The following is a 14,211-nucleotide window of genomic DNA, read 5'->3' as shown; positions in this document are numbered from 1 at the left end:
ATTAAGATTTTTCTGTCACTTTAGCCTTGGCTTTCTAAGGAACTACCGCAAGATCCAGAATAGAAAGTTGAAGTCCATCTCCCTCCCTGAGCAGCAGAAAACCAGATTTTTCTCATTTGTACTTAACAAAAAATAATGTTTCAAATAGAAATGTAAAGCTCTGTTTCTGCAGTAGAATGCCTATAAAAAGTTATTTCAAAAATAATATTTTCTAATCTTAGCACTTTTCTATTTTTAATCTTTCATAATTCCCAATTGTATTTATTTTGACCTCCATCAAGTAGTTTCTCTATTACTGTTCTTTTTGCAATTTTATGGTATTGTAGCTTAGTGTATTCTCTTTGATCTTCTCCCTTTCAGCTTCTTCTTGCGTTTTTAAATCTTTTTTTAAAAGGTTTTTTTCTTTTTCTTTTTGTATCTTTGTCTCCTAAGTGCAAGTCTTTATTTTGCATTAGCAGGTAAATGTTTGGGAATCATGAAGAGGCACAAAGTTTCTGGAATTTTCTACTGCTGAACACAAAATATTTCAGATTCTTGCTTCAAAGGCTTTCAGGAACAAAGAAGCTTTTCTCAGACCACTAGCAAATCCACCAAGTTCAAATGAACTGTCTTTGCCAGCAGAGATGAACTAATAACAGAACAGCACAATCTTGCAAGAGTAGCCAAATATGTTAGGGGAACAAACATATCCTTGACATCATAAGAAAAAAATCACAGTTTATCTCTTTAATAACCATCTTCAAGGGAAATTAATGCTACTTTGTCCTTTGTGCAGAACAGTAATTGGATTGTGTGTTTCAATTATATCTGGACAAAGGCCAGGATATTGAAATACTTCTAAATATTAGATTTTCTTGTCCAAAAATTAGATTTTATTGGCATTCTCTTTCCGAGATTTCTTCATTAAAAGCTTCATTAAGCATAAATCTTCTTTCCATGCAGCAAAACCCCCTATATTATTTTAAAAGGGTCATTTAGAAAGTTTTGCCCTACTCTTCTACTGTTTATGCTGAGAGAAGAATTACCTAACAAGGTTAGAAGCCAACTTGCCTTACCTAGGATGGTTTTCGGCCAGCTGCTTGAACTCATTGTCCCAGTTTGGCCTTCCGTAGCAGGTCTTATGTCTCAAACCAGTTATTACATCCATCTTGTCGTCATAATGTAGAGCTATATGAGTTGCCTAAAGGCAAATTTACAAGGTAATAATTTTAGAGTCAACAACATGTACTCCAAGTAAGAGAAGAAAGCACTAATGCTGCTATTCTATAAAAGGCAGAACTATAATGAGGGAAAGGAAATTGTGTAATTATCAACTGGCAGGGAAGGAGAGGAGAGGAGTACTCAAGAGTTCATAATATAGCTAGAACTGTAAAAAGCACTTCCAAAAGTGCCCACGACCTCAGAGGAGTTCAGTATCTTCAGATGGAATTTTCAAAATGAGTTGGGATTGAATACCTGTCTTTATTGGCATGGGCCTAAGTGCTTTAGTCACTTTTACAAGCATGTCTTAGACTCCTAAACTGCTTCTCAGCCTTTTAACATCTCACCCTACACTTCTGTCATTGCAGATTCTGAAGTGACAGTCACCATTTTAAGGCCTAATTGGCATTTAGGAAAGGGAGTAAATTGTACTGTAACAGAGTTTGACAATAAACACTAGCAATTACATGCGCCTTAAGTAAGTCTAGAACATTCTGCTCCTGATGAAAAAGATAACGGATGTACCTGATTGACAAAGGATAAAACCCTGACTCTTCTACTGAAGTGGAGGCAGGTACAGAAAGTGGATCGGCTCAGGTGAAGCTCTGAACTAAGCAAGCTGCACAGCTCCCAGTGCAAAGAAAACAAATCCCAGTTTTGCTGCGCATTTACTGTCTCTCAGCTCCTGTACTGCACTCTTTACCATGCTGAGTACTTTACAGATGCATTTAAAAAGAAACCAAACATCTCTCATAATTGTGCTGCTATTGTGTAGGAGTAATAAGCTTGTTTTCTCTACCGACTGTCATCATTACTATTATTGTCACAAAATTACCAGATGAAGGCTAAAAAATATGCTTTGCATTTAGTTCAGGCCCTAGCATGAACTGAGAGCATCATTATAAACTCTTGAAGAAGTGGTTGCTGAAATTTAGATCCATTTCCTGGGAATATTGTATATTTCTCATGCTAATGTACCTTCCATGTTTTATAACAACTTAGTTATTCTGGTCAAGCACAGTTGTCACAAGAGGTTATGTCTCTAAAAGGTTCTTCTTGTTAGTTGCTTCAATGTCATGGAGGACTCAGTCTAAGAAAGAATTTGAAGTGTTTGTTTGGAGTGGGAGGTGGGGAACTGAAGGATTTTTTAATTGTTTACAGCAAAATTGTACCACTGAGCAAATGGGCTATTTCTGTACACAATAAATGAAGTTTTCCAGAATTTTTGGTGTTAGTCCTTGTATTAGTTCACAACATTAAACTTGCCTAGGAATTGTGGGGACATTGCAATAGGCTGAAACATGATGTCTTGTCCAAGCAGAGGCAGACATATGCCATACCTGTTTCACTATCTGTTGCAAACATGTCATCCACAAAGAGTCTGAAACACTGAATAAACATTATGGCTGAGGAGTAAACACCTGCCAGTAGTGGAGTGTGCACTAGAAGGTGTAAATTGCCCATCCTACTTGGGTTCAGCTTCACCTGACTACTGGTTAGACACTACTTGGGTTCAGCTTCACCTGACTACTGGTCATCTATGTGGTTAGACAGGAAAAGAACAGTTACTGTGTTGGTTTTATTGTTTTCTAAGGGTGAAGTAAAGTAAAGCATCATCTATTTATCACTGGTTCTGAAGCTCAAATTTTGAGAAATGATGAACTGAAATTTACTAAAGGTGAGTAAGATCTGTAAGATGAGGGAGCTTGGTGGATGTCTGAAGAAGGTAGTGCTGTTACCTAGCACAGCTCCCTGGGTTTGGTCAGAGTAGCCAGTGAAAAGCATTCTTTTTTCCCTGCAGCTCTTGATAGGGCTGGGAGGCTCCAGGAGCAAGAGCAGTACCAGTGTAGGCAGGGAGTTAGCACAGCTTTAGAAGTGCTCCTGTGTCACCTAACCAGCAGTACAGGATAAGGAGGCAATGCTGACAGGAGACTGGACAATGGAATTTGAAAAGGACACACGTCAGAGGTGTGGGGCATGAGTGAAGAGAGTCAGACATCCCAGCAAGAATAGCTGTCTCCCTACCTGATTTCTGACCTGATGTTTGCCCAAGAAGGAAGTAGGATGATGACAGTTGAGACATGAGGGCAACTCTGTGGCTTTTTAGTTCCTCAATAGCTTCTTTGAAAGCAGGTTTTAGGTAATACCCTGTGATATTGCTCATGCAGAATGGTAGTTTCTATAACTGCCATATACTTCACAATGGGAGTAGATATTTCTGAATACAGCTTTATGCACATACCTCATTACTTGACAGAAACCCTAAGGAAAGCAGAAAGAAACATTTTTTTTTTTTGTGGCAGCAGAGGCAGGAAGGGAAAAGCTCTATGAAATCTATTTAATCTCTACTAGACAGTCCTTCATTCAACAGAGACAGTAGGGAATAAAACAGCAGAGCAGAGACTTTCCTGTCACAGTTTTTCTGGCCAGTGCCTGACTCTGATCACAGTGTGATCTGAGCAATCCATTAAGGAAAAAAGAAAAGGGAAAAAAAAAAAAAAAAAAAAAGAAAAGGAAAAAAGAAAAAAAACAAACCTCATTTGGTCTAGGTAAAGGCCAAAGAAGTGAAATGAAACCATCCTGGACTAAGGATTAAGTGCCTTGAAGGAGGATGATCCAATTAAATTATGAAATGGCAAATTTAAAGTCAATCAGAGAAAATTTCTGTTCAAACAACATGAATCAGACCATAGAGTTTGCTGCTAAAATATTCCAAGTGCAGCGGGTTTCAAAAGTGCACTGGACATATAAAACTGAACAACATAAATTACAGTAAATAATAAGAGTAAAAAAACCCAACACTTTTAGTACAACCCCAAATGTTTCAACAGAGAAATGCTAGAATGTATGTCAAGACTGTTCTAAGGATGTGGGCAAAATGTCCCTTCACAAGATCCTGAAAGGCTGTCTGCACTTTTCTGCAAGACACCTGGTAATCAGCACTTCCTAAGACTTTCCTAAGACTTCATAGGACTGGAAGGATCGTTGGCTTGATTTCTCCATTCCTGTTTTCCTAAATGTAAGATGGAAACAAATGGCTTGGTGTCTTTATATTTACAGTTCTTTGTCTCTCTGCTTCATCTGTCATTTATTCAACTGTTCCTGTTCCATATGTTACCATACTGGAAAAGCAAGGTACATTAACTCAGACTCGTAAGAGTTTCATTACCTGACTTTCATCCCAGCCAGTAAGAAATATATGATAACTTAGAAAATCATTTTTCCCTTTTTCAGCCATTTTTGTTTCCAAATGGAACAGAAGATCAGCAAACCATTCAAATGCTGCTGGGTCTCGACACATCCAGTAAAAATAAACCTGTCAGATAAAAAATAAAGAGATTTAACAAGAAGCAATTTTTCAAGAAAGCTTCCTGATGGTTGGCTCAACTCATTAACCACATAGTGTGTGACTTCTCCACTGCAAATTTAAACATAATTACATATCATTTTGATAATGTAGTTTCTCTTTTAAAAGTTTCATTTTCATCTTAAACATTGAGTGAATGTATTAATGTGCAAGTGAAGATAGATAGGCAATGTACAATTTCCCCATCTCTGCCTGCCAGTGCATCTCAGCTTTGACTTACGTTGCATTTCTTGCCAATCATTTGATCATGCTTTGAAATTCTGGATTTATTTTCAGTTATGTTTAAAATGGATTCAGTTTCATTCAGCACTGAAGCAAGAAATTCCTGTTTCTTTATGCTTTATGCTATAGGTTAACAGTTGATGCAGTCAAAAGATACGTTCTTCGAGTCATATACCCTGTATAAAGCAGGCTGCGGAATGCCTCTGCTTCTTTTTAAATATACCTCTTGTTTAAAATGGAGCATATAATTTCTAGAGAAAAACAAAACTGTCATTTTAAAGTTGTCAAAGGATTACAATGAATCTCATTTTTTTTCTATTGGTTGAAGACCTCCTCTCCATGAAAAAATGACATTGCTTTTTAATCCAGAATTCTTTTGCTTCAACTTCCATATGCTGGATCCTGTGCTAGTTGTCTATTGGATTGGAGATCCTGTTATTAAAATTTTGCTCCCCAAGTAGAAATTAGAGGCAGTGATCAAGTCATCCTATAATCCTCTCTATTGTAAACAAAACATTCCTGGGATCTGTCAATGAAAGGCTAATTTTAAATCCTTCAGTCATTCCTATGGCTTATGTCTGCCTATTCCTCCTTTACTGCAGTCAGTCACAAACAGAGCAGAGAGATTGTTTTAAAAAAAAAAAAAAAAAAAGCTAATTTATTAGGATCTTGGCATGGGGTAATGCTTGCACAGGGAATAAAATCTTTCAAACAAGATGGTTAGTCACTGTAAATAAAATAATGAGAGTTTCTATTTCAAGAATCCTTGCTCTTGAAACACATTGCTTAGTGTCAACACATTGAGACATACAGTTGTCCAAGGAGCAGACCTACCTTAGGGGATCTTCAGAAAAGTAAAAATTTCCCACCTGGAAATTTTCCCCACCAATGCTGTGCTGTGAAAGGTTTTGGGAGTTCAGCACATGCCCTGGTCTCAAGTCCCTCATCTCAATCTGGTCCAGCTTTGTAAATTACTGGACTGGGAGTTCCTGCACCACCCAGGGAGTGAATGACTGAAGTTCCCTGGGTGTCTGTCCAGGCACTATCCTGATGCTCAGCTGAACCACAATTATAAGACAAATCTGATTGCAGTTTTGTAACCTGAATTCTGTATCTCTTGCCACATAATCCATCATTACTTTTGAAGGGAGGGCACCAGACATCGAATGAGCCTCTGTGAGCAATGTAACTTTGAATGTGATTATTTTTATAGTGCCTCTATTTTTATAGTGCCTCCAAAGAAATAATTCACAAACATGGAGGAAGCCCAAAAATACACAATTTCAGATGAAAGTGGAAGAGCATATGGGTCAATGTCTAAGCTTATAATAAAAGGATGGCTGGAACGTGTTTTATTGTGACTGTGATTTTTATTTTGTTGCAAAATCCTTTAATTTCCTTCAACTCATCTCTCTTTGTGCCCACCAGCTTCTCTATCTTTTATTATACCTCAATAAAAGAGGTAATCTAGAAGGTCTTTCACAAGGCAATCATTGTGGAACCTCTGATGATTTGGAAATTGTGGCCTTTTTCCATAGGAAAGCAGATAAAGACGTGTATTAGACACTTCTGAAGTAAAAAAATCAGAGAAATGACGAGAAACCTGTAAAGAGATTTCCCAGAGATTCAATATACTAGGTTGTCAGACTTCTGGTAAGGTGATGGGAGAAAAATGTGGTAACACCATGCTTCACTGGAGATTTGCTGAAAGAGACTAACAGTAATTTGAGATGTTTCCTAGATCTGAGTATGCTGTAAGGGACCATCTGTGGTTTCTGTAAGAAATATAAATGACGTATGATCCCAGGAAACAGATAAAACATTCAGGGTTAAGTAGGGTGTTTTTACAGCCCAGGAATAAGAATCGCTTCAGAACTGTAGTACCAACCATCATAACTGTTTGCTCTTTCCCCTCTGTTTCAATGTTTTGCCTTAAATATAACCTCATTGCTTTACAGGGGGATTGTTCCTGATTTATACTGGCATAGATTATGAAGAAAAAGCAATTCCACTGACTTTATAGCATTTTGTTTTTGAGACCAACAGCAGCACTATTTTAAATTACCAAAACTAGACAAGATTTCTAGCCTTAACCTTTACGTATTTTTTTGTGTCTGAATCCTGAAGTCCCCAGTTGTTCTCCCTCCTCAGCACCTTGAAATTCAGACCACTGAGTGCTGTCAGTCTGTGTCATGCCATGGCCATTGATTTGTAGTGAGAAATTTCTTCCCCTACCTTCTACTTGATTGTCTTATTTCTCAAGTCTTTTTAGCAGTTCATTTAATGGAAATGTATATTTAGTAGATGTGTGTGTGTAGAAAGCATGTGCTTCTAAATGAATAATGAATTGTGCATGAGGCAGCAAGTGGGAGCCTGTGGGCAGGACTGGGAACCAAACACATTCAGGGAAGAAGTAAGAAAAGCTAGCTGATGGGATGAGACAACGTGGTCTTTGAAAGGGGGAACTGGTTTCCAGAATATCAGGCCATGGAGCTAGAATCATAGAATCATAGAATCATAGAATCTTAGGGGCTGGAAGGGACCTGGAGAGATCATCTAGTCCAACCCCCCTGCCAGAGCAGGGTCACCTAGAGTACATCACACAGGAACTCATCCAGGTGGGTTTTGAATGTCTCCAGTGATTAGAAGGAGTGCTTTTAGCTGGCTGCAGAACTATCTGTCACGTTAACAGCCAGTCCACCTGTCTGAGTAAAGCCACGTCTGGCACAGTCCTCTCAAGAAAGGACATAGCTTTCTGGAGCTGCAGAAATTTCTTAAACTCATCGCTGGTGCAGTTCCACTGAAGCAGTACCCATTGGACTGCCTCAAATTTTCACATTACAGGTAGAGAGGATTTAGTAATGAAGAAACACTGTAATTATGAGAAGTATTTTTTGCCATATTTATAAACTTAGAAAGAAAAGTGGTAGTGAAGAAAGATCGTCTATCGGTAAAAGGTCTCCTTTTCCCTTAGATCAAAGAGAACTTCCAGTAAAATATGTTAAAATAAATGGTGTTTACAAAGAAGTCTCCCTTTATTTACACTGACTGCCCATAGCATGGCCCAACATATTACATGTATAATTAAAATACAATAAATGCACAATAAAATTAATCCTTATTATAACTGTAGAATAAAGCCTGCATCAGTGCATTTCTATAATTAAACCATTATTCTGAATCCTATATATTTTTCTTGTAAGCCTCATACTATTAACTGACTGCAATTATTTAAGGCCCTTAAAAATCTGTTTTAGATTTATGTTTCATTAGTCTCCACCCACCCTGCCCCCATCAACTACATTCATCAGCTTGATGGCTTGCCCAAGTAAACTGTCTTAAATTTTCCAAGTGCTTTTTTTTTTTTTGCAAATTGAGTTAGACACAATATTGCTATTAATCAGATCTGTAGTGCAGGGCTTGAATAGTTGCTTATTTCTGTGACACTCTGCTCCCTTGCAACACATGCATATTTATCATTTGGGTTCCCACATCCTGAATTTTGTACAGCAGACAAGTGCAAGAGTTCTAATACCTCTTTCTTGTAAGGTGAAAGAACATATTTTGTAAATCAGTTTCCATCATGTGGAAAGTGATTAATAATTCTCAGTTGATGACCAACCATCTGTTTCTCCCTGCTCCTTGAAGGTGAGCTGCAGCTATGGGAAAAGCCAGCTTTTCACCAAAGAGGTGTAAAAGGTGATGAAGCAGACTATGCCCAGGTAGATACCTTTATCCTTGACTCTTGCTGCTCCTTCTTAGACATGACCAGTCCCTGCAAAACACTCCTACACCTGCAGCTGGGCACCTCACTGCAAAACCTCAGTTCTTCCTGATCTTCCTGAGTATACAGTTCCATGCACAGGCTTTAACATACCAAAAAAGATAGAGATCGTCTTCAGCCTAATTAATTGATCAAGATAAATGCAGGACAGGACTCAAATTCATACCCCTAAATTTGAAGCAAGAGGCCTAAACTGTTTCAAACACAGCTCAGGAAGATGGTTACATTTAATAGCCCAGATTTTTAGCTCTTCAGGAGAAGTTTTGGGGAGAACGCTGTGGGCTGAGATAGAGCTCGAAGCAGTGGGTTACCTCAGGTAAGGACAGTTGGTCTCAAAGCAAATGGAAGAGGCTGGTTTTGTTTTCCTCACCTTTCTTATGTCCTTATACAGAATAAAAGAGAAAGTGGATGCTTGCCAATATTAGCATCTGATAGATCAGTACAATTTTATCAGTTTCAGCAGCAATTGATCTGAAAAATGAGACCACTATTGTGAAAAAAAAAAAGATCATTTTATGCATAACTAAAGCCAGTAGAAACTTTCCAGCCATGACTAGTAGTAGTGCCTTTCCTCATTGCAATAAATGACAGGCAAATGAAGGCTCTAAGGATATTTAATTGTGAAGAATCAGTTAGATAAAAGTGTACTCCTTTTGATTTGCTGGGTTTTTTAAATTATACAGTTGCAGACATTATGGGAGCTATGAGTATTTATATCTCAGCTGTATGTGGGCAACACTAAGAAATATTAGTTCAATAACCATAATGATAGCTGTACTCAAATCAAAATTAAGTTGTTAAAAAAAGAAAAACCTCTTATTTATTTCCTTAATAGACATTTCTATGGTACTCATCATGGCAGAAAGAGAGTGCTGAATACTTTGAGGAAGATTAAATTATTTGTAATTATACCACAAGTGGAAGCTTTTAACCAATGGGAAAAAAAAATGTGGAGCTACCCTGAGATTAATCGTTTTCACTAAGATGACTGCTAAATTTTTAAGTAATGCTGTGAACTTGCCCAGGACCTTTCATCCAACTTTCAAAATATTTCACAAACACTGGTTGAGTCTCATAACACCTGTGAAAAATAAGCATTACTATTCCCACTGCACCAATAAGGAAGTCAAGATACAGAGAAAGGGCATAAAGAAATCATGATACTTCTGTATTTCATAGGATTAAAAAAACCCAACTGGACTCTATGGCAGAAAATGGTGGCAAAATGCACCATGCATATATCTTTGCAGGCACACTTACCTAAGATTCTCCCTAAGCTGTGGATGAACACCCTGAGAGGTATGCTATACTTTCAGTGCATAGCTAAATTCTGTTCTTTTCCCCATAAGATAACAACAGCAGTGACAACAATAACAGTTTTACTTGCAAACCTATAGAATATGCATACTATACGTATAAAAAAAAGTATAGACATATATATGGCTCTCCTTCCAGTGGAAAAGATCATTCTCATACAATTGTAGGGTTTGTAAACACTTCTTTTCACATCTAGCACATATTTTCATTTTTATTTCCCACTCTTTTCAGTGCTTTTTCTGCCTCAAAAATCCCTCCTGGCAATTTGAACCTGTCCTCAACTCCTCAGTTACTGAAATCCCAGATGCTTTTTCAGTGGCAGCTTGTCATTAAAATGCCAGTTTTAACAATCTTTCATTTAAAAAAATCAGCCCCTTGGTCCTGCAATCAGCTTCATATGTACTGACCCTCTCAGCGATCTGTCCACTCCAATGAAACTTCAGTGTTGGTTCTTAAATGTGCAATGTTGAACAATTCCTGATTCAGCTTTTACACTGGAAAATGAGCTAAAAGAAACTGTAAGGTCCACAAGTTACCACTTGCCATGATGGATAGGGAAGAGAATGCTTAATGCTGATTTTTTCCCTGTTGCTTTCTTATTCCTCACCCTACTTCACCCATTATCTCTTCTTCACCTATCCTCCCTCAGTGCTGCCTTAGCAGAAGATGTATTACAGGTTAGCAGATCAAGAGTATGTTAACTTAATTGGTGCCATCCATGCCTTACAGACTCCAATAAATTTTTTCAACAAAATAATGAAAGTGGTTTGAGGCAGTAATATACATCCTGATACATGCATCTCAACCAGAGCTGAAATATATTTTATTCTTTCTATACTAGCTAATATCCTGACTTTGCAAAATGAGAAAAGCAGCTCATGGTCACTGAATGCAGCATTCTGGACCAGGACCTGCAGCCAAAGGGCCCTCACGAAACCTGCAGTTGGACAGGGAGCAAGTTCTACCCTTCTCTTCTGTTTGAGGTGAGTTTGCAGGATTTATTTTTTATAGTAAAAAGGACTAATTTCTCTTCTAGCTCTCTAACTGTCTGTCTAGCTATGAAAGACTTCACATTTATCTCCAGTTGCTGTTGAAAATCTGATTCTTCAGCTTTTTCTAAGAACAGTGCAGTTAGGGCTACCCTCTTCCTCAGAGAATGACAGTAAATTAGGGAGACTACCCTACAACATCTCCTGAGGCAGTGACTGCTTCTGAGAATGAATTAAAGCACTTGAGAGTCTCTAGCTCTGAATTGCCTCTCTCACCTGGTGAAACAGGCTCATTTGTGGAACTTTTTGATGGAGTGATAAACTTACCCACCTACCTTCTGCAGTGCCAGTACTGTGTTAGGGTTGCAGCATTTGTACCAAATAGATTTTAAAATGGAGGCGAATGGTGTCACTCCAATTCCTGCTATTTTTTCAACAAAATAATGAAAGTGGTTTGAGGCAGTAATATACATCCTGATACATGCATCTCAACCAGAGCTGAAATATATTTTATTCTTTCTATACTAGCTAATATCCTGACTTTGCAAAATGAGAAAAGCAGCTCATGGTCACTGAATGCAGCATTCTGGACCAGGACCTGCAGCCAAAGGGCCCTCACGAAACCTGCAGTTGGACAGGGAGCAAGTTCTACCCTTCTCTTCTGTTTGAGGTGAGTTTGCAGGATTTATTTTTTATAGTAAAAAGGACTAATTTCTCTTCTAGCTCTCTAACTGTCTGTCTAGCTATGAAAGACTTCACATTTATCTCCAGTTGCTGTTGAAAATCTGATTCTTCAGCTTTTTCTAAGAACAGTGCAGTTAGGGCTACCCTCTTCCTCAGAGAATGACAGTAAATTAGGGAGACTACCCTACAACATCTCCTGAGGCAGTGACTGCTTCTGAGAATGAATTAAAGCACTTGAGAGTCTCTAGCTCTGAATTGCCTCTCTCACCTGGTGAAACAGGCTCATTTGTGGAACTTTTTGATGGAGTGATAAACTTACCCACCTACCTTCTGCAGTGCCAGTACTGTGTTAGGGTTGCAGCATTTGTACCAAATAGATTGTAAAATGGAGGCGAATGCTGTCACTCCAATTCCGGCTGCAATGCACACACTCACTTGGTACTGGAAGATGTCTGTGGTTGCAGATCCGTATGGTCCATCCACGGCCAGTCTACAGCAACAAGACATTTAGTCAAGGGTCAGCAACATAAAAAAATGACAGAAATTAAAAAATTTATTGGGCTATGTTGTTTCAAAACTGACCTTCTGTTGAAACGCAAAGGACACAACTAAGCTGGCACACAAATTACCTGTACAAATACATTTAATTTTCAGTGGGTGCCATTTAATAGCAAAGCAATTGTTTTTTCAGAAGCGAGAGAACAAGAGCACCCATGTGGGTTTGGGGCCTGGCCATCTATTTAAGCATGCAATTGCAATTTTCTGGCTTTCTGAAATGTGATTACTCATATAATTGCATGTCCAAATTTAGCTGTGGAATTTGCATATTTAATTATGAATTACTGAAAAGCATCCTGGTTTAGAGATTTATTTTCTATATTGTATATATCAAAGAAGAACAGATTATATTAATCTTTTTGAAAAGTTGTCTAAATGTGTTAAAGTAATAAAAGAGAATGCACAAAAGAAGTCATCATAGGCAAGGAAACTACTGTTTTCTTGACCCTTTCTGTAAAACGACTGTTTCAGAAATACATTTTTGGCAACAATACTGTAGTTGGTTTCTGACATAAAGGCAAAATATGCAAGGAGAAATGCTTGTTTATGTTACTGCCTCCTATTATTGATGTTGCTGATGCTAAGGCATTAATTTTGGTCAAAATTAGAGATGAAAAAATTTACGTTAAATAATCTGATTCATTCCTGTAGCAACACAGAATGTAAATGCACACAGTGCTTTGGAGTGCTCTGTCCAGTTTAACTAATGTAAGTGCTCTGGAAGATGGTTTCACTAACACCCAGTGCTTAGGAAAAATGAGGTGGTTTTTTTTGCTTCTTACGGTTTTCTATTGCTTTGTGCTCTTTATAGCATGAATCATCTTTAAAATTCAGCTTAAATACTACAAAAAATATGCAGACATAGGAAGAATGAAATGTTTTAACAGGAAAAGAAAGGAGAATCGCCAAGCAATGGTACACACACATATACGGACACAATTTATCTGACACTCTATTGTTTCTTTCTTGAGATGTGCCTGAAGACTTAGCAAACACTTTCCCTTTCCTTTTTACATGCCACTTTTATTTCAAGATTCCAAATCTCTGCAAGTGCAGTAGCAAATTAAACTACTACTCAGAGATAACTTTTGCAAATCTGGTCTCAGATATAAACAAAATAATATATATATATTTAGTATGTATTTTTATTCAGATTATTGCCCAGCCCTGTACTTTTTGAGCACCTAAAAATTCCTATAGAATATAGGTAATTTAGGGTATATATGTAAAGTGCCTAAGAGCTGCTTTCAGGTAAGCTTTCCATGTAGTTCAATGTGGGCTTGGGAGGAATTCTAGTTGTTGCTAGTAGATTAGAGAAAAAAAATTGATCTGGAAGGAATTTCAAGAAATACTTTAATCTGTCTCTGTGCTACAAGACAGGGTCAATTATTTCTGAGTCATTCCTTACAGAGATTTATCTGGTCAGTCTGCTCCTAAATCCTCAGGTGACAGAGATCCTGTCATTGGTTTGAATGCCTTGCTCAGCCATAGCTAGAGAACTTAACCAAATACTAAGTTTCAGAGATGTAGGAAGGAGAAAGCAGGAGAAGAGAAACTGAGTTATACAACCCATCCATTTGATCTAGAGAGGGTGGAGAAGCATTTGAAGATAGTAAACAAAGTGACAAAATATACTGCAGTTGCATTTGCCAAGGAAGGTGTAGAAAATAGGGCTATAGGTTGTTTCAAGCTATGTGTTTGATTGTCCACCCATCTACACAATTTCATTAGAAAGGAGCATTATACTTTCATGGAAAGCAGGGAAAGTATTTAGTTTTGTAAAAGTAACATTAATGGTATTACTTCTAGAATTTACACATTTGCTGACCAGCATGATTGTGTAGTTCTCCTGACTGAGCGAGAAGTTAGATTTTGGGGCAATGTGCCAAAAGAGCAATTCACTGAGCAAAAATCCCAGAGACATAATATAGAACTTGACTATTTTCACAAGAGTGGTCTATACTATTGGTCTTATCTTTCAAATTGGCAAGAATTCATTACTAACTGTCTTTGCTACATGTAAAAATGCACGTGCATTTTATTTTAGTCTTCTTTTATTAATTACAGTATATATATATTATTTTTAGAAC

At 37.6% G+C, this 14,211-nt stretch overlaps 1 protein-coding gene across 1 annotated transcript in view; it reads right to left on the bottom strand.

Moving 5' to 3' along the window:
* The window catches only part of NOX3 (NADPH oxidase 3), a 40,935-nt gene that overhangs the window by 1,219 nt on the left and 25,505 nt on the right, over positions 1-14,211 (bottom strand). Inside the window, exons 10-12 of the mRNA XM_009997343.1 lie at positions 11,891-12,053; positions 4,370-4,516; positions 1,056-1,180 (exon numbers count right to left, since the gene is read on the bottom strand). Coding sequence (XP_009995645.1) covers positions 1,056-1,180; positions 4,370-4,516; positions 11,891-12,053 — 435 coding nt within the window. The remainder of the gene's footprint in view (positions 1-1,055; positions 1,181-4,369; positions 4,517-11,890; positions 12,054-14,211) is intronic.

The sequence above is a fragment of the Chaetura pelagica genome, unplaced genomic scaffold (assembly GCF_000747805.2).
Source record: "Chaetura pelagica isolate M959 unplaced genomic scaffold, ChaPel_1.0 scaffold315, whole genome shotgun sequence".
Classification (NCBI taxonomy): Eukaryota; Metazoa; Chordata; class Aves; order Apodiformes; family Apodidae; genus Chaetura; species Chaetura pelagica.
This window is presented reverse-complemented; position numbering and strand designations above follow the sequence as displayed.